We start from the raw sequence: 20,654 nt of genomic DNA on the forward strand, positions 1-20,654 counted from the left end.
GAATAAACCTTTATTTTTTTGCAAGAATAAACTGTGGCTACTTCAACTCCTCTAGTTAATGGTGAAGGTTTTAATAATACTTTTAAGGAGGAAGTTTCCATCTTTTTTTGTGAATTAAGTTTTTTCTATGTGGTTATATTCAGACAAAATAGTCATGTTTGAGGCGGTAACGTTTACTTCTGTATTAGGTAAAGGAACTACCTTTTATGTTGTGATGTTGGGGTGCTTTTAGGTATACCACATTACTTTGCCATTTGTTTCTTAAGATTGTGATAGAAATTTACTGAGTTTTTCCTTAGAGTGATTTGCAGAAATTTTTCAGCTGCTGATAATTTTGCAGAGAGCCTTTCTGGTGTTTCTCAGTTTAGCTGCACATTGTGCAGTCTAGATTTTTTTTTTTGGCACAGCCATGTATGTTGTGATTCTGTAAAACAAACCAAAAAAACCACTGTGGATTTGATAACTTGGATCCTTGTAACTTAAAGACTCTTCTGTGCTTGTCTTGATCAAGAAGAAGGAAGGAATTAGTTTGATAATGTGGATGAGTTGAAATTTCAGCCTGTGAGCAGTTCAAGATAAAGACTCTGTGTGTGTGTGTGTGTGTGTGCTATTCCTGCTGCAGATAGTATAACTAGAACTAAAAGACAGTGCTTTCAGCATAGCTGTTGTTTGATACATTGGAACCTTATCATAAGAAACTCTGCCCTCTCTCTGATCATCCTTTGGACCCATTTTAACTGATCTACATTCCCAACATTGAATGCAATACTCTATGTGGGGTCTTGTGAGAGCAAAACAGAGGGGAAGAATCACCTCCTTGGTCCTGCTAGTCATGGTTCCTTTGATGCAGCCCAGGGTGTGCTTGCAGCCTAAAAAGCCACCTGTATATGGATGGCTCATGTTGAGTTTTAACATCAACCAATACCTCTTAAGCCCTTCTCCTGAGAGCTTCTTTCAGTCCATTCTCCACCTTGCCTGTGTTTGTGCTTGGGATTGCCCTAACCCAGGTGGTTAGGAGATAGTGATCTTAAAGATGGTTAATTGCCACGCTCTTGGCAAAAATCATCGGCTGGCAGAGAGAGAGAGAACCTTAAAGTGTTAAAAAAGCTATTGGGTGTGTTTTGCATTTTGATGCTAGAATACACACTGGAAAGAGACCTGGGAAAAGGATTAAAAACAATTCCCTTAAGAGAGTTGCATTATAGTTGATACCAGATTACTTTGTTTTTTGTTTCAAGATTCTGAAGGAAGTTACACAGGAGTGTGCTCAAGGACTTATGAAGTATATGTATATGAAGCAACAGGTGTCCTTGATGCACTTCTGAAACTTAAGCGAATAAAGGGGTTGAGATCTTTTAATTTGATGTTTTCCAAGGAGAACAGATGTGGGCAAGTGGTAATTGCAGGAATAAGTGTGTTTATAAGCATGTATGTTCTTTCACAGATCAGCAAAAAGATTACTTGATCAGATAGTTGAAAAGGGAAGACCTGCGCCTGGCTTTCATCACGGTGATGGACCCGGAAATGCAGTCCAAGAAATTATGATTCCAGCAAGTAAAGCAGGATTAGTTATTGGTAAAGGTGGAGAGACAATTAAGCAATTACAGGTATATATGTATCTGTTTTTTAAGTGCATGGTAGTATTAGATCTGAATTTGAGTGAGTATTGACCTCCCTTTTGTTGAATAGGAGCGAGCAGGTGTCAAAATGGTCATGATTCAAGATGGTCCACAGAACACTGGTGCTGACAAGCCCCTTAGGATAACTGGAGACCCTTATAAAGTTCAGGTGAGGAGTCCTTCAGAATTCAGAGGATTTTTAAATGTGTGCTGATGTTGCAATACCTAAATGAACTTTCTTTGTGTTTTTAGCAAGCCAAGGAAATGGTGCTGGAGTTAATTCGTGATCAAGGTGGCTTTAGAGAGGTGCGCAACGAATATGGGTCAAGAATAGGAGGAAATGAAGGGATAGACGTAAGCATGGTTGAAAAACTTGTTCACTGTATTTTGAAATGTTAACGTTAAAATGTTAAAGTGATCGATGTCTTTGAAAGTATTTAACTAGATTCTGAATGTAATTGTAGTGTGTAAGTAGTATTTGCTAATTGCTTAAATTTTGCCTTTAAATGGTGTGCAGTATTCATTTTATATTACCAACAGTTCTGAAGAGCCTCAGTTAGCTGGAGAATTTAAGTCTTGTAAATGAAAGCAAGTAAGTTTTATGGATAAGTATATAACGGTGTATAATGATGGGTGTCATTACAGAAATTGGAGTTTGGACATTAGAGTATTTAATTCCACCTGTTATGCAAGTTGTGAGCTCATAACTTCATCAGAGGTGAAGCTGGAAGTTTCACCTACTGAAATCTGCAGTTTAGGCCTGTTAGAACTTATGTTCTTTGCTTGTGGAAAGTATAATACCCAGTGCAATTTCTGCCATTATAAGAACGTGCATTTCTTTCTTTTTGATATTTTCTTCCATTATTTATTGAGCTTGTGGCTTGATAGTTGATATTAAAAAATAAAATCAAAAATCACTCTTCAAAAAGCCTTAAATGGCATAGGGCTGGCCTTAGTTTACCATTCTAATATGTTACCCTTTAATTTTGTTTAAGGTTCCAATACCACGGTTTGCTGTAGGTATTGTAATTGGAAGAAATGGGGAGATGATAAAAAAGATACAGAATGATGCTGGTGTTAGGATCCAATTTAAGCCAGGTTGGTAATAAATCTGTATGTTTTTGTGAATATGTTTAATGGATTATGTATACTGGAATCGTTCATTTTTATTCTAGATGATGGAACAACTCCAGATAGAATAGCCCAAATCACAGGGCCTCCTGACAGATGTCAACACGCTGCAGAAATTATTACAGATCTCCTTCGAAGTGTTCAGGTTGGGTAATACTTAATGTTATTTAAAATCTCCTCTGTGGCTTTTAGAAACCCTGAGAATTTTTAAAAATAGTATGTAACAAGAAAATATTGTGATGGCATCATCTGAATTTCCTTCAATGTTAAGTCTGGAATGTGAATGTTTGCTTTTGCAGCTACTGTTTTGGTAGTCAATTTGGCAATGGTAATACTGATTCTAAGACATAACAGTATTCGATCTCTCTGTTTTTAGAGCTGCTTTGTTTGTTGTCATGTCTTAATAGCTGGTATGCTGTTACCTTTAGTTGAAATTAGTGCTTAGAAACTGTTCTTCATGAGATAGGCCTCACCACTACATTTTCAGAAATTATTCAGAAATTCAGAAACTTCTTGCTATTTTAGTTCATCCTTTCCTTCCTCATCTTTGATATGCAGAGTTGTGTAAAACATGTAAAATGTAATTCCGGTATTCTGTAAGATTCTACTTTATCAAAACTTGGTAAAATATCAGATTTTTCTTAACAAATGATGTGATTATTCCAAGCAAGTAACCAGCTGGCATTAATGATTTGTTTGCAGGAATTTTCATAGAATATGCTAATTTGTTGCTTATTGTTTTTAGGCTGGTAACCCTGGTGGACCAGGAGGACCTGGTGGTCGAGGAAGGGGTAGAGGTCAAGGCAACTGGAACATGGGGCCCCCTGGTGGATTACAGGAATTCAATTTTATTGTTCCCACTGGCAAAACTGGATTAATCATTGGCAAAGGCAATGTATCTTTACGTATATGTGCATCTCTATGTTTTAAAAAAAAAACAGCTAATTTTTTCTTTCTGTTTCTACAAATAGCCATACTAAAGAGATGCTTCAAGAGAAGCCTTTGTATATAGTTCTGTATACAGCATAGCAACACAGTCCTGCTAAATTATAACACTCCTGATATTATTTTAATAGAATGGCTTGATTTGGAAGGAACTGTAAAGGTATTCCATTTCCAACCCCCTGTCATGGGCATGATTGCCAACCACTAGATCAGGCTGCCCAGTGCCCCACCCAGCCTGGCCTTGAATGTCTACAGACATTCAGAGTGGGGCATCCAGAACTTCTCTGGGGATCCTGTGCCAGTGCCTCACCATCCTCTGAGTAAAGAAAAAAAAAAAAAAAAAACTCCTTCTAACATCTAATCTAAATCTCACCTCTTTTAGTTTTAAACAGTTATCTCTTGTCCTATCACTGTTGAACTTTGAGTAGGAAAGATTTCCCTCACCAAAACACACACCTCAGTAGCTAAAAGTTAAGCAGTCAATTTCCATGTATTTAACAGTGATAAATACTAAGGTACATTTGTAGCATTCACTGAATTCTTAGATGTGTATTCTGATTAACTTGCATTTGAATTTGTTTCATCAGCGTAGTGTTACTGCATCTGTAAGTCACTCTGAAACTAATTTTCATATATTATGGTGAAGGTCTTTTGTAGTGCAATCCTTTGACAATTTCTTTGGTGTTTTTTAAAATGATCGCTTCTCATAGAATTTCATTTTTTAAATTATTGTAAGCTTGAAAATGGTAATCTTCTTTTGTAGTGTATTTCCCAGACACAACAAATAGGCTGACAAAGTTCAGTTCTTGACCTAGCAGGTTGATTTTATTTATTTTAAATGCCACATGACCTGTTTTGAAAGCTTTGTTCCTACTAATGATCAAGGTATCTTCTCAGGTATCTTCCTCTAACGGGAAGAGCTGGTTTAGGGGTATTTATATTTCTGTTGGTAGTGTGCTGCAAAAAACACGGACGTTACCGTATATTTATTTTCTAGGGGGTTTTGTAATCTGTTTTTAACTACTGCTTTATAGGAGGATTAGGCTTTACGGTTGTACTCAATGATAACTGGAGGTACTGTTGCTATTTGTGACTAATGTTACATCTTTACATGAGTGGAATAGGAATTAAACAGCATAGTAGGAGTTCTTTGCTGTTTTTTGTTTTATAGTAACAATATTGTCTTTAAAAAATGATTTTTACTGGTTCATTGCTATCAAGGCTCTAGGTACACAAAAGATACTTTTTTACATGCTCTTAAAGTGCTGTTATGACTCATGCATAGGTGACTTCTCAGTTCTTAAACTTCCATATAGTTGATTTTTCTCTGTTTTGATTGAATCTTAGTATTTTCACTTTAATGCATTAATGTTATAAAAGTTGTATGTTTCATTATAGGTGGTGAAACTATTAAAAGCATAAGCCAACAGTCTGGTGCTAGAATAGAACTTCAAAGAAATCCTCCACCTAATGCAGATCCAAACATGAAGATGTTTACTATCCGTGGAACACCCCAGCAAATAGATTATGCACGGCAACTTATAGAAGAAAAGATTGGAGTGAGTGTTCAGCTGTATTTAGTTTTATAACTAACCAGAGCAGAAGGCTAGTCTCTTGAGAGATTATTTTCCTTTTACTTCATCTCCAAATTTCTTTATCAGATAAGTTGATTGATAATGAATTGTGTTTATAGTTGTTTAAAGTTTAATTTTGTAATGGTAAGTTATTGAAGATGCCTGCTTTGTGCATAGTGATACATTTGACAACTTCAAAGATATCCTTCATTTTCTTCAAACTAGTAAACTCCTTGTTTAGTGTTTCAGTCTTAATATATAGGGTGATATGTTGAGTTACAGTTTTAATTCTTAAATGACACTGAAATGTATTTCTGTATGCCTGTGTATGTATGTAAACAAGTTTACTGCCTGGTTTTTGTACCTGATCTTACAAACTTACGTAATCATTATGATTAGCCAGATTGAGATATATCAGTATTTTAAAACACTGATGGTCTTGCTTTGTTGTTGTTTTTTTTTTTCCAATTCAACTTGTGGAAAAATCCATATTTTTCTAAAATACTTTTTCATCAAGAAAACTGAAATAAATGCAACTCAAAGCAACTGTGGAAGTAATAATTTAACCCCATATGTTAACCTAATTAAATGTAATTAATCAGTTACCAAAAAGACCATATTTCCCAAGGAAATTTAGTTAAGAGCCATCAAACCTTTTATGTGGCATTCTTAATTTTTTCAGATTTATACTTCTGAACTGCAGAGAAGTCCTTATTCTGGGCTTATTTTCATCAATGTGCTACTTCTGTTACAGGGTCCGGTAAATCCATTGGGTCCACCTGTTCCCCATGGACCCCATGGTGTTGTTCCTGGCCCACATGGACCTCCTGGGCCACCAGGCCCTGGTGCTCCCATGGGACCATATAACCCGGCTCCTTATAATCCAGGGCCTCCTGGCCCAGCACCTCAGTAAGTATTGCATCAGCAAGCTTTCTTCTTTGTAGTGTGACCCTGAGACTGGTTCTCAATTTATTTTATTACTTGGTCTTTTCTAGTGGTCCTCCAGCTCCGTATGCTCCACAAGGATGGGGAAACGCTTATCCGCACTGGCAGCCACCAAATCCACCAGATCCAGGTAAGAAATGCCGCACAGTTTACTGTAGCGTAGTACACTTCGTGTGTGTTTGTTTTGTCCTTACGAATATGTGCATTCTTAATACATGTGTAGCACTGTTAAATCTGAAAGGTTTTTCTTTACAGATGGTCAGTTTACGTATGTTTTATACTTTCCCCTTGTTTCTTGAGATGTTGAAATTTGGTTGTTAGAGCTGGAATTTGCTTCTTCATTAAATGTTATTGATCTTTTGCATCCCAGTGTATGATACTTCTTGTGAGGTGCTTGGTTATCTTTATTTTGTGCAAATCCATTCATTTTTTTTCTTGTAATGGCATATGATGGGCTTTTAAGTTTTTACATGAAGTTCTTTAATGAGAATGTGTTTTCCTTCTCAATACTCAATGAGTTCTTATTTTATTTTAAACAGCCTCCCTGATCCTGACTTTGAACAGTATGCTGTATTGTGTATTTCTAGCTTTTGTTGACCTATATGAGATTGCTCCTCAGAGTCTGGTACAAATATATTTTGTTCAGTCCTTTTTGAGGAATAAAACTTCTGTTGCACTGTTTTTAATACAGTAAAAGTACATAGGATTATGTAATTTGAGGCTTTGTTATAATAGTTTTGTATTTTCTTTGAAATGCATCTTTGTAGGATCTGTTTTTTCTATTTCTGTTTATCTTTGTCAAAATCAGGAGTTTTTTCTTAGTTACAACTTCCTGAAGTTTTAGTCTCCTGCTTTTAAGTTACATCCTTTGGTTGGACTAAAGCAAGTGGGGAATCTCAACTGCAGTCGCAGAAGGCATGGTAAGGCTAGATGCTTGAGTCACTTGTACCTCATTTGTTTGAGGTAGGCGTTCTTCAGAACTTCAACTGAAAGATTTCAGTTTCATTTTTGGTTAAAATGGAATGTATTATTTTCTGATAGCCACTGATACTGGAACAAGTGGAAAGAGACAGGACTTCAGAGAATGTTTCAATCTAGAGTTTTGTTCCTGTTCAAGTCTCTTATGTATCTGTTCTTGGCAAAGAACCATTTGTAGATTCAGTTCTTGAACTTATATGGTAATTTTGCATGCATTCCATTTTGTATTTAAAAATGCCTGTTGCCAGTACTTGAAAGTAGAATGATTCAAAGTGACTGGACCTAAGTCTCAGCCTACCTATTTTCGTTTAATCCAAAACCACTGCTGGAAAGTTGGTCTTTTTCACTACCACCTTTTCATGGTTTTATGAAGAAAAATGGCAAATACTTGTCTTGATAATTTTATTGCTGTTTTTCAGATAAGTACTTCAGTTACAAATATAATGACATTTTCACTGATGCAGATGAAGTTGGTGTTTCTTCTGACTAGAGCTTTTACTTGAATGATTTATGTACAGGTGTCAGCAGTCACTCATTTCAACAGAACAAATGGGTCATTTTTTTGGTGGCTTTTTTCAGATTCTTTCTCCATGCCACGCTTGTATTGTTGCATGGTAGTGGAGCTAGTTACTACAGTCACGTTCTTTGGAAATTCAGTGAATCCCACACTGTGTTCTTCTGTTCTAGAGCAATAGCTATAAAAGGGGAAGGGGTGGGGAATGGAAGCAAGCAATCGCTTATTTGCTATTTCCAGGTAACCTTAGAATCCTACATCTTAGCTTTGTGTTGAATGAGGTTGTGTAGTATTGGCTGCATCTGTCATGAGTAAACTGCTTGCTGTTCATTCAAGCTGTTTGATATAGATGTAGTTCCTTCTGCTGTACATTTTACGTTTGGTAATGTGCTAAGCTGAGTATGCAACTCTCCTCTTGCGTGGAAGCATTTCTGCAGTGAATACATGATAGGTTATCTGTTGACAGTCTTCTCAGAAAAGTTAAGTGCAGTCCTAGAGTATAATAATATTGCTTAAATCCATGGTTGCCAATGCTAGGAGTGTAATTTAAAAGGGGAGCAGCCAACTGTTAACTTTGCTTTCTATATTCTGATATTACTATATGCATATTAACTGGTAACATCTGACTGCTTAATGCAATACTGCCTGAAATTTGTTGTGTTCTGGTTTTCACATCTCTGATGTTTTTCTCAGGGGATTTCTTCTTTCTCTTCAATCAGTCACTTGCTTACCTATTTTTGGTTTGGGGAAAATGTATTTTCGTTCCCATAAGTAGTTCTCTTAAAATGTCATTTGTGTATGTGTTCTTATGTGAAATTTTTCATCATTTGGCCCCAATTACTTGCAGATATTTTTGTTCTTCAAGGATGCAAATGATATTAAAGGAAGCTGGTCGTGTTATAGAACATTGTGGTTTCTAACAGCAGATGTGAAATTTTTGTGGATTGCCAGTGTGTTAATGTAATCAATCTCTGTGTGATTCAGCAAGAAGAATAACCGTTCCTACAGGCTATATGTGAAAAACATTAGAGAAATAAGACTCTAGGAAGCAACATCATTGGCCTACCTAGATGTAGTTAAAAATAAGGGAAGCATGGAAATAGCCGCAGAAGATGCGAATGTTGCAATCATTTGTTTTACTAAAAAGCTGTAAGTAAACAGTGATGCTTTATAGCCATGTATGGGAATCCAGGTTCTTAAAATACTGTGTTTCTGTATTTTGCTGTTAACAAACATTGCAATTACCTAGTAAGATCTGTGTACCTCTATTTCAGAAATACATACTTGGCTTACCTTTGCCAGTATACTGGGTGCAAGGCTATAATGAAAGTGAAACCATTGAAGTTGTTTGGTGCTAGAATGATTCATTGTTGCTGCCATTTGGTAACATGACTGCTTGAATAACTTTGAATATGTTTCTGCTTTAAAAATTAATACATGGTGCTGTAGCAGCATGGTTTCTAGAAAGATACTATCTCAGCAGTCTTGTGAAAGTATGCTTTATACAGTGCACTTGTCTGAAACCTGATAGCTTGTGCTAGAAAGGAAAAATAGGCTGATGTGATTACTTACATGGATTCTTCTTTGGAGGAAAATAAAGGTGCCTAGGACCGGGTTAATTGAGAGCAGTGTTTTTATAAGTGCTTATATTTTATTTCATAGGTAAGCCAGGAACAGATCCTAATTCAGCAGCATGGGCGGCTTATTATGCTCACTACTATCAGCAGCAAGCACAGCCACCACCTGCAGCCCCTCCTGGTGGACCAGCTACAACCCAAACTAATGGACAAGGTAGCTGTTCAGTGAAATGGATAAATTTCTCATTGCTATGCATGTAGATGTGCCGTTGTTTCCTGTTGTCTTAGTATGTTGTGTAAACTTATTGTGAGGTAAGTTGTTTTCTTAGAAAAATATTTTTTACAGCCTTCAACATTGCTTTTCTTTATTTCAGCATTAATGAAGGTAGTGTTCTATTTGTCTTGTAATGTAACTCCAAACACAATTTTCCTGCTGCTTGGACTGGTTTAATTTGCATCTTTATAGTGTGGTCAGTCAGGAGTAAAAATGGAATGAGCCAGTTAATTGCCATTTGCTTAAACAGTTGCTTCACTTCCTGTGGTTTTAAGAAAATTATGGTTGTAGTATTAAGTTGTATATTACAATAGTTAGAGGTTTAATGCATTTTAATTGGCATTTTGTACTGTGAGTGATGTACACTTCTCTGGATTTTGATTGCATGCTGAATTCTTAGTTTCTTTGAGTAATTATTTGCATTTTTAGCAGTTCATGTTGCATAGGCTTTTAGTGTTGCATTTGAGTAATACTGAGGTTATTGCTAAAAAATCTGTCTGATTATTTGTAAATTGTTACATGAAACCAAAATTAGTCGTTTTATTTAAACCTTTATTTCTTGTTGCTCTATTCAGGAGATCAGCCAAACCCAGCACCAGCAGGGCAGGTTGACTATACAAAGGCATGGGAGGAGTACTACAAAAAAATGGGTATGTGTGCATATTTTTCTTGTTCTGTAGTAGGATGTTGTAGGAGATCTGTATGTGTCATTTGATGAGATTTATTTTTCTTAGTTAAAGAAAAATGCGTTATCCACTTGTCCCCTGAACTATAGTACCAAAAACCGTGAGCCTTGGAAGAAAAGCAGAGAATAGTAGTGAAGGCATTTCATTGTATTCAGTTGTATTCATGCCAGTAACAAGCTTTGAAAAAATACCTTCTGCTTAAAGATGTCCGTACTTGATCGCTGGGAAACAATACTTTTTAATGCTTAAAATTTTGAGTATTTTAAAATATTTTCAAGTATGTTTTGGAGGTCTGTTTTTTTTTTTTAATGAAAATGTTGATTTTGTTGTCAGTAGATTTGCTGTATACGCTGTTAAAATTATCTTTCTTCTTGCGACCACGTTGATCTCATCTTGCCAGGGCATAACTACCTTTATTCTTACTTATTTTGATGCAATGTATTTAAATGAAACAGAAGATATTATATTTCAAGAACTGTGTATCAAACTGTAAAAATTGAACTTTGAAACACTTGATTTTTAAGATGTAATGGACATTCTTTCTCTTCCAGTTTCATTTAACTAGTTTTTTATTGTTTGGTTTGGTTTTGGTGGGAGTCATTTGTTTTCTAAATTTGCTGTCTCTGTTACTACAGCTCACGTGTTCAATGCAAGTTACTAGAAATTTTTTATTGCCCTTAACTTAAGAGTAATTTAATTTGTTAGCAGGGGCACTGCCATCTTTCTGATTTGGTAGCTCTGAAAAGCAGAGTGAGGATTGCATTAGTCTTGCATTTACTCTAAATAGTAGCTATTGGAAGGTGATGGGGTAGCTCTGGGGAGCAAGTCCAAAAAGGGTCTTAACTCTAAGAAGGCAGACGTTAGGAAATGTAAAGAAATGTTCTTAAAATTCAAAATAGATAAATTCTAACAAAAAAGTAAGAGAAAAAACAGGCAGTTCTGGTCTTCATTTTTTTCTAGTCTTTGCCTGAGTTTGTAAATCATAAAAGCTTTCTGCTGCTTTGGCATGTTAAGTCTTGAGATGGAAAATGTAATTTCTCTTGTGATCGGCTTGGAGGATGAGCTGAACAAGTGGGATTGAGGAGCAGAGTCAGTCCCCGTTGTGCATTAAATAATTTGGTATTTTTCCTTGCTTCCTTAACAGTGTTAAGTGGTAGAAGATGGATGCCCCATCCCTGGAGGCATTCAGGGCCAGGCTAGATGTGGCTCTGGGCAGCCTGATCTAGTAGTTGGCAGCCCTGCATGCAGCAGGGGGGTTGAAACTAGATGATCATTATGGTCCTTTTCAACCCAGGCCATTCTATGATTCTGTGAAGATCTAAGATATGGGAAGGTTCTACATGAGCAAGTTCTTGCGATCTCGCATCTCTCAAATACAGCTTCTACTGTTTGTGCTTCCTGTTGTGCTGTAATGCTGCTGTCTCTAACTCATGCAAAAGGAGAAAATTCAGAATTATGGGTCATTCCTGGATTCCATTACAGATTTCTCACAGCACAGATAATTACACAAATAGATGTTACAAAAAATTTGTACGTGTGCTGTTTCAGGTAATTGAACTGAAACCTGGGTGCAGAGCCCACGTAGTTTTAGTTCTGCCGCTGGAGAAAACTACCTTGATAAGCCAGTGGTAAGCTCATAGTGGTGCTAAACAGAACAAGTTTTGTGTGATACTCAAATTAGTGCTATGGATTTTTCTCATATAGTGATCTGAAAACTAAAGCGCTCTGAATACTGTAATGAAAACTGTACTTCTGTTTTCCTAAGTGACTTTCTACTTGTTTAATAGGACACAGCAGATCACAGAGAACATGTGTTTTGCCTATGATTTTTAAGTGTATGATAACAGTGGTTTGAAAGTTACGTGTTAACAACTCACAAACATGGTGGCAAGGTCCGTCCTGTTTTTCAGACCCTTGTTTTGCTCAGGAACTATTGCTTTGAGTAGCAAATACAATTAAAAGTAAGACTGAAGAGTTACTGAAATTGCTTATGCACACCGGTAAGTTACTGTATGTGTGTCTCGTAGGTGACTCAAGCCTTCTGTCTCCTAGTACCCTAAGTCATAAATTCAGAAAACTTGTTTTAAACTTTGTGTTAACAAGACAGCAGTTTAATGCTTGAAGGCATATTTGTGATCTTGTCTCGAACTGAGGACATACTTTTTTTCATTCTCCCTGCAAATAAACATTTAACTACGTAAGCAAAAATCTTCCAAGGATAATGGTTCCCAAGGAATATGAAGTCCCATTTTGCTAGATGATCAGTATATCATTGTAGGAATTAATAAATGTATTGCTTCATAGTTTTAATGTATTGGGGGTTTGATTTATAATTGAGATTTCAAAATAAAACAGTGGAACTGTTCTTTAGTGTTTCCTGGGTATTGTAGTATAAAAGAAAAGCTTTCATTTGGTAGAATTACCGTCAGTGATTGAGCGATGAAAGAACTGTAGAATTTTCTTCTTGGCCTGCCTTAACGGTGAAGCATTCTGTTCTTATTATATCTTCTTTATGTTTACTTTATCAATTCCATTGGTTAGTGTTCCAGGTGAGTCTAGATGTTAACAAGCGTGTGCTGTTGCAGTGCAGTTCTGTGCATTGAAGAAGGGGAGTTTTGACAGAGCTGCTGAATTCCATGTGTAGGTTCAGAATTACTTGGAATACTTTGGGGAGGAACAGTGAATGCAGCTTGCTGCTCATTTTTATTAACCCATTCCAGGGCAGAAACAGTGCATCTCAAACTTCCTATACTTGATTTATTACTTGAATTCTAGCACTGCCTCAGCGTAGCTGGTTAAATGTTGAAAGACTCTTGGGTCATAATGCACGAAAAATGCCTCAGATTTGACATAGCTCGATTCAGGCCCAGCTAAAGAATTTTGAAGTAGAATTACAATGTCATGAATTTCAGTGAACTTGGAAAAAGTGTATCCTGGGATAGTTTGTAACCACATTTTAAAGATAGCTTTGGTTAAACTTGTTGATCAGAAGCGTAAATAGTAAGTTCTGGTAGGGTATAAATGTAAATGGTAACGTGGTTTCAGCTCTAAAGTTTTCAGTAAATGTAGGTTAGTTTTTCTGGGAAAACTGTTACTGTGTTAACTGTAACTGTGTTAATTCAAAAACTGATGGAGAGAGTTTTGTTTTTTTTAACGATACCAACAGTGTAAGTGGAAAAACTATGTAAGTTATATGGTTAGAAAATGGAAGATTTTATTTTGTAGACATTCAGGATAGCACGTTGTCAGATATTCACATTTTCTGCTCACCCTTTTTATTCCTGAGGAATTTGGGATCAAAACAAAACAAAAAACCCTTCTACCTGATCCTATAGAAAGCAGGTTATTAGAATCCTTGATACTTGTGTTGCCCTGAAGGCTGCTTCGTGGTCTTTTAGCTGAATAAAAGGTGAGTTGGCCTGGGTAGTATTGAAAACTTCCAGCCTTCATCCTTTAGAAGCTCCCCCTTTTTCTTGTTAACAGAAGGTCAGATTAGGGGCACTGTCTTAGAATTGTATAGGATGCAAGCTTGCATTTTACTTAGATTTGTTTGATGTAGTGTGATGGATTGGGTTTGGTTTCCTTGTACACTAGAAGAAGCGTAATGATTTGGTGCGGGAGTGGATGTAGGTCGTATTCCAGTGGTAGTGTTTCAATGGTAGTAATCCAGTCTTGACTTTCTTTTCCAAATGAAAATATTCTAACTTTTTAAGAATGTGTATTACAGTCATAAGAAGTGCTGTTTCAGAAGTTCAAGAAAATATATATGCACTGCTTCTGTCTGGGTGTGTGCAAGTGATGTCTGGATAGAGAAGGTTGTTTTGTTCATAGTCAGGTATCTTCACTGGTAACTAGCAAAGAACCTTTGAGATAAAGAACGTAGTGGTAATGACTGGGGTGGTTTTGCTCTTTCTGAAATAAGGGGAAAGGAAGCAAATATGTCTGCTACAAACCTTCCTTGAAATAGTAGTATGGCTTAGGTCTTGAGTTTGGCTGTAGCATTTTTGATACACAAAAGAGTCAAAAGGTCTTATCAGCTTCATAAAAAATTTTTAAAGTGTTGTTTGATTTTGTTGGAAAGATCAGTTGTTCTTAGCTGTGTGTGCGTGCGTACTGTTACAGGCACTCGTGTCTTGAGCAATGGTTAAGAAGTTCCAGAGCTATACTCTTGTGGAATAAAGGTTTACAAAAATTAATGCTCTTTTGAAAAAAGATAACTTGCAGAAATCCAGAAATCACACTGAGCATACCAAAACTGGGGGAGTGAATAAATGAGGTTCTGACAAATTGATTATTGCAGCTGATACTGTATAAGATAAAGTTAGTCTAGGCAGGTGACAAAAAGTGATCTCCCCTGCTAGCTTGAATATTGGTTTAAGATGGTGGGTCAGATCAGTTTAGACCAGATGGTTTAAAGACTTAGGCTCTGGACCACAGTTCAAGAGTTGGAAGAACCTGTCTTAATGGTTCCTCAGTGGAAATCACCGCATTAAAATAATAGGATGAGTGGTAAGGTAAAAAGGAGCAGCCGCAGGACTGTTTAGAAGTATGAGCAAAGCAATGTTTGTTAGGCAGTGAGATTTTGAAATTGTTTCACTTCTATTGCAGCAGCAAAGCTATATAACTTGAATCACTTGTAGGTCAAGCAGTTCCTGCACCTGCTGGAGCTCCGCCAGGTGGTCAGCCGGATTACAGCGCAGCATGGGCTGAGTACTACAGGCAGCAGGCAGCGTATTATGCCCAGACAAGTCCCCAGGGAATGCCACAACATCCTCCAGCACCACAGGTATAAACTTCCTTCAGTGTGTTTTCTGGCTGGCTTCTGTTTCAGTGGTTACAGATATTTTTTTGCATGTCTCCTGCTTCGTTACCTTTGGAGTATGCATCTTTTTTTTTCCTAGCGCAATAACTATTATCAGAATATTTAATAGATGACTTTGTTTACGTGATAACTTGATTTCTGTATCTATCCATGTGTTCGGTGATTTTAATTTTTTAAAAAAAAAGAAAAAGAAAAACTTTTTCCTCCCAGGGTTTTGAAAACCATGCAAGAAGCCACCACCATTTACATTAACCAATTTTTCTTTCTTAAAGGCTTCACTCCTGAGTTAACTCGATTTAAAGGATTTTCTTTAACTTGTTGTGTATCTCTTATGTATCTCTTCTGCACAGGGCCAATAATAAGAAGTGGACAATACAGTATTTGCTTCATTGTGTGGGGGAAAATACCTTTGTTAAATGTATGGATGCAGACGCCTTGATGAAGATCTTAATTTTGTTTGGTTTAAAAAAAAAATAGTGTTTTTGAAAATGTACAAAATATCTATCACTACTGATAGGAGGTAATATTTCTGTGTAGAAATGAAAAATGGTTTGTTTTTAGTATTAGTGTAGATGTACACATTCCAGCAAATGTATTTGCAATTATGTGGTCAATGCTTTGTGATATAAATGTACTTTTTCAATGTATTCTTTATCACTTTTAAAATGCCTGTTTTGTGCTTTACAATAAATAATATGAAACCTCCTGTGTCGGTAAGTTGGATATGTGGGTATTCAAAGAATTATAGGATTGATTTACAACGCTGAATCAAGGTACCTGTACACAAATGAGATTTTTTTTCCCCTGGAACTTTGTTGAGTTTAAACAGTTGTCATTAGCATGTTTTCTCCCCTCTTGCAGAATAGTTGTAGATGGAGGATCTCTTTCATTCATTGTATTTTGCTGCCTAGCACCAGTAATCTTGATATCTTAATTTTCTTTCTATTTGATTAAAACTGCATGTGTTTAAGGTGATCTTTTGGCATACTTCCATTGCATTAACAGCGAAATTTCCTTTTACATGTGACCACTGTTTCAGACCTGTGCAGCTGTTACAGCAGATGACTTTTGTTTTTAATTGAATACTTCAAACCTGTTTCTGCATAACTATTTTAAGGATTTTTTCAGGCTAGTTATAAAACTTACTTTAAGTCTAATGTGCTTAAGCCTTCAGTTAAAAGTAGTCCACTTCAAAATTCAGTGTAGAAAAGTCGATGTGGTATGTGTAGTAGTTACAGAAATTGCATCTGTCCTTGAAACGCTGTTTTGTTTGAGTGATGGGGAGTGGTTGAGAACTTCCTGCAGAGCAGATAACTTCTATTTTCGTAAATACTCAAGTACTTGAATCGATTGATTTTTATTTTTTTTAATATACTTGAAATTTCTTATTGCTCTAATGCTCATACTAAAAATCTGATTCTCTTGAAATCCTGTTTGCTCTTTGCATATTTATTGGCTCTTTGCATATATTAGACAACATGCAATACAGTCTGTCTTGCCATTGTCTGTTGAAGTGCAGGTTTGATCCAGCCAGTATAGAACTAGCTCTGTAGGGGTGAGGAGGACTGTGCTGTGTATCATCCTTGATTGTTCCTTCAAGGAGCATTGCACTGTAAGTACATCAGAATGACAAATTGATGAACTGCAACAGTATCTTTTTGTCAATGTTCCACATAATGAAAATGCCATACTTGTGTGAATATTATGTTGGAATACAGTGCTGATATCTTAGGAAATCGTAATTGCTTCTTAATTCAGAAACATAGGTTTGCGTATATACATATTACATACACATAATGTGAGCTTTGTGGGTAAGTATTGCTGAATGGTATAGCAATAGCAAAAAAAAAAAGTCACATTGCTGTTTATCTGGGTAATAGTATTTTCATTAGTACTCTTGAGACAGCTGTATCATTCAGTGTATTAAAGTATGCATATCGTAACATTGAAGTTTTTGGAACCACTTGATAGACAGAAGTTGTCTTTGTCGTCAGATAGTTTGCAGATACGTGGTGATGTAGGTATGTTTTAATTCTATAACTGTTACTTTATCTTCTTGGAACAACGTATTGTTGCTTTGAGAATAATTTTTTTTAGGATGGCTGCACAGAGAAGTAAAAGTTGAGGCTTGAAATTTGAAGTAGTTTATTCAGGTAATTAGCAACGTATGTACTGTGATGTAGAAATTGAAGGAATTATTTTTATCCCTTTTACAATTAGGAATTATTCTGGTACCTTATAAAGGATAGGAGGGTATTTGCTATCTTTAGTGTAGGGTATGAAGTATAATAGTTCAGATATTTTGCATGGTATTTTGCAGATAATCTTAAAGAATGGTGCATTTGTTATGTACTAAACTGAGCAAAATTGAATTCACTGGATTCTTTATCATTCACAAAATGGAGGCTGTTGATTTTGATTCATTTAAGGTATAAAATCTTTATTAATTGCAAACAGTGCAATTATTTATACTTCACAGTGCCTTCCCAGACCTTCCACCTTAGGTTCTGCTGCAAAAAAGCAACAGGTAAGCACAACCTAAGGAAGTATATAGATTTAAATATTTTAGTACATTAATGTTGTCCCTGTGAGATCTTTGTGGTTGTGTATTGAAAAGCAATCTTCTGCTTTCCCAGATGCATTGTTACTCATGGTTCCATTTCAGTGGAAAGTCTTTTTAAGTTTTTGAACAACTGTTTATATTTCTAGGTAAATATGTATCTTTTTTTAAAGAAAAGATGAGTAGACTGCAGTAATTGAAGTCAAGCAGAATAAGTAGTCATTTTCGTTCTTTTTTTTCCTCAAATAGCTGCTTGTTGCAATGAAAGAATCAAAACCTTTAAAATATGCAGGAATTGCTTGTGATAGAAATGTCAACAGCCTTCACAAATGTTTTTTATGGTAGGGCACTGTTCTCACTCAACCCATAAGGCGTAAATACAAAGAATATAACTTCTCGTTGTTATTGCTGAACTTGATGACTTGTCTTACAGTTACAGTGTGTTAGTGGAATTTTTAGATAACTTAGTTTGCTAATTCATACTTGACAAGGTAGGAAAATAGATTCTGGAGTTTCACAGATTAGTATGTTTTACTTGGAAAAGCATGTGCACCAACTAAATGTTAACAAGACAGCAAATAATATTTTATCCATATATCAGTCAGTGTATCTTGTTTCTTGATACTTTAACTGAACTGCTGTATATTTTAATAGTTTAAAATGTTTGTATGTCTTATAGATGGTCTGGTACAGGTTCTTGTTTCTTTTTTTTTTTTTTAGCTTAAAGTAAAGCAGCATCTATTTGGTTTTTTGTTGTTGATTATTCTGTTTCTAAAATGTGCTGCTCCTCTTTCAAAAGTCCTGCTTATCTGTACATTCAAGAAAAATATTCAAAAATACTGCCTTCATTTTCACACACAGTGCTGAAGATGCTGCAAGCACCAAATCATAGCTCATAGAATCAGGTCCTGAGATAGTTACTACCAGTAAAGAGGAATCCTTTGAGTGTATGCCATTGGTGAGCCGATGAGCATGGACCGTAGAAGGGCTCCATGTAGAAGGTAAAATTGGCAAAAGCATAACAGATTTGAAATGTATCCCATGGTGTAGGGTATAATTTTTGTTTTGATCACTTTTCATTCTTTAAAGTATTTGTTTGACCATAAATGTTCCATAATCTGTTAATTTTTTAAAACTGTGATTGAATAATATTAAACAAGCTATTTTAATTTATATTCTTCTCTATGGTCAAGCTTAGATATCTTGACTTTTTGAACTAAATCAGTAGTTGTCGTTCAGTTTCTCAAGCTACTTAATATTTGATCTGTAGTGTAATATGTAATTTGACTTCATTTTTGACACAAGAAAAGGTTAGGCGTGTTCCATTTGGATATTGATACTGTGAATTTAGTGTTGGGGTGAGTCATTTCTTCACTTCCTTTTCAGTGGTACTTTTTTTCTTATAACTGTCATTCCTAAAATATATTAACAGTTTTTCAGTTGGTTTGTTTAGCCAGTGGGAGGAAATAAAGAAGAAAGCCAGCTTATTGGAACGTTGCTAGGTTGTGGAAGATGAGTTTCTTACCTTAGCATATAGCATTTGAGGTGTCTTGACTTTGTCACTGCAGAGCTTTACAGGGATGCTGTTTTGTACTAAACATAGTGGTTATTTTCCAACTCTCTCCAAATAAATAGTTCTTGGGAGAATTAAAAAAAATTATTGGAGTTACTCTGATGGCAGAAGATAATTAGACTTTCTTAGGAATGTAATGAAATAAGCTGTGTTTATATGTTTCTTGCTTTTTTTTCCCCCTGGGAATCTAAACAAATTAGGTAGAGTGTAAAGAATATGAGAAGTTCTATAAGGAAGCATGATGCTTGAAGTAGGAAAAAGATTTTCATATACCTTTCTGCAGCCTAGACTTTAGTAGGACATGAAGTAAAATGTCAGGTGGATAATCTTCAGTCTAGCATGATCACAGGTCATCTGTTTTGTTCAAGTTGACCAGGCAGACAGAATCGTTATTCACTTGCACAGCTTATCTTGACATGTTTCATCATTTTACCAGTGGTATTTTATTGTATCAGATGATAGAAAATGTTTCTCCCCTGTTCTCTTCCAAAGTATCTTTTAAGTTTTCCATTGCATGCTAAGGGCTCTTATTTTGCTTTTGTCTGGAAGTGGGGGGGAGGAAGGGAGGACCGGGCCTTTCAGAAAGCCTACAGTTGACAGGATTCCTTCTTCCCTAGTAATAGCTTATAAAACTCGTATGTATGCACAAATATTTCTCTTGCGTGCATGTGAAATGCATTTTCGTCCTGAGAAAAGTGTTCTCTGCAGAAACTACCCGTGTGTAAAAAGAAGATTGGCTTTAAAAGGCAACTGTGATGGGAACAGTGTCTTAGGGAGATGCAGCTTGGACTTGAGGTAAATTGAATGCTTTACAAAAATGTGGTTTTGAGCTTGCATTGACATTGTATGTAATATGGGTACACGTTAACTGTATAATGTTTTTTTGTATGGTTTTTCTCAATAAATGTAAACTGATGGATAAAAATAGCAACGTTTTTGTCTTTCTTATGCTCCTACCCTGCCTTCATGAGTTTGAAATTACAGCTTTAGAGGAAAGATATCGCAGCAACTAAGACTATGTGAATGAACATCACCCACATGAAAGTATATTTATATGGTTATTAGAATACTCACTGAAAACATCATGCAACTTACACTTTTTTCTAGATTTCTCTGAATTTTACAGCTGTTTTATTGAGGCAAAAGAGTGGCTTCCATAGGTAACTGTACTAGAGCAGTCAGCACATTTGACCGTAGTAAAATTTCTTAATTTTTGAATGATTCCATAAACTTAAACTTCTCTAGCTTACCATGTCTCTATTAAGAAATGAAGAAATAGAATTTTTACAAGCAAATGTTGGTATTCTAATGACTACTAGAAGCCTTACTGAGATTATTTTTACTATTTGAATTACCAGCTGCATAGGTTAATAAGAGCCTAAGAGTTCAAATGCAAGTCTGTTTAAAAAAAACACCACCAAATTAATGCTCTTTGAACCACAAACAACAAAAGTGA

General features: G+C 35.8%; 1 protein-coding gene across 11 annotated transcripts in view; it reads left to right on the plus strand.

Annotated features, from left to right (window-relative positions):
• FUBP1 (far upstream element binding protein 1) overlaps positions 1 to 20,654 on the plus strand; it is a 37,550-nt gene that overhangs the window by 6,256 nt on the left and 10,640 nt on the right. For 2 of the 11 annotated variants that reach the window (XM_021404202.1, XM_021404205.1), the window contains 13 exons: positions 1,445 to 1,607; positions 1,690 to 1,788; positions 1,872 to 1,925; positions 2,615 to 2,717; positions 2,795 to 2,895; positions 3,496 to 3,640; positions 5,094 to 5,254; positions 6,024 to 6,178; positions 6,265 to 6,344; positions 9,369 to 9,497; positions 10,133 to 10,207; positions 14,884 to 15,029; positions 17,545 to 17,592. In XM_021404202.1, coding sequence (XP_021259877.1) covers positions 1,445 to 1,607; positions 1,690 to 1,788; positions 1,872 to 1,925; positions 2,615 to 2,717; positions 2,795 to 2,895; positions 3,496 to 3,640; positions 5,094 to 5,254; positions 6,024 to 6,178; positions 6,265 to 6,344; positions 9,369 to 9,497; positions 10,133 to 10,207; positions 14,884 to 15,029; positions 17,545 to 17,592 — 1,459 coding nt within the window. Of the gene's footprint in view, positions 1 to 1,444; positions 1,608 to 1,689; positions 1,789 to 1,871; positions 1,974 to 2,614; positions 2,718 to 2,794; positions 2,896 to 3,495; positions 3,641 to 5,093; positions 5,255 to 6,023; positions 6,179 to 6,264; positions 6,345 to 9,368; positions 9,498 to 10,132; positions 10,208 to 14,883; positions 15,030 to 15,415; positions 20,126 to 20,654 lie in introns of those variants that run through there. The other 9 variants (XM_021404199.1, XM_021404204.1, XR_002441033.1 and 6 more) reach the window with 8 other exon arrangements.

The sequence above is a fragment of the Numida meleagris genome, chromosome 7 (genome assembly GCF_002078875.1).
Source record: "Numida meleagris isolate 19003 breed g44 Domestic line chromosome 7, NumMel1.0, whole genome shotgun sequence".
NCBI classification, from domain to species: domain Eukaryota; kingdom Metazoa; phylum Chordata; class Aves; order Galliformes; family Numididae; genus Numida; species Numida meleagris.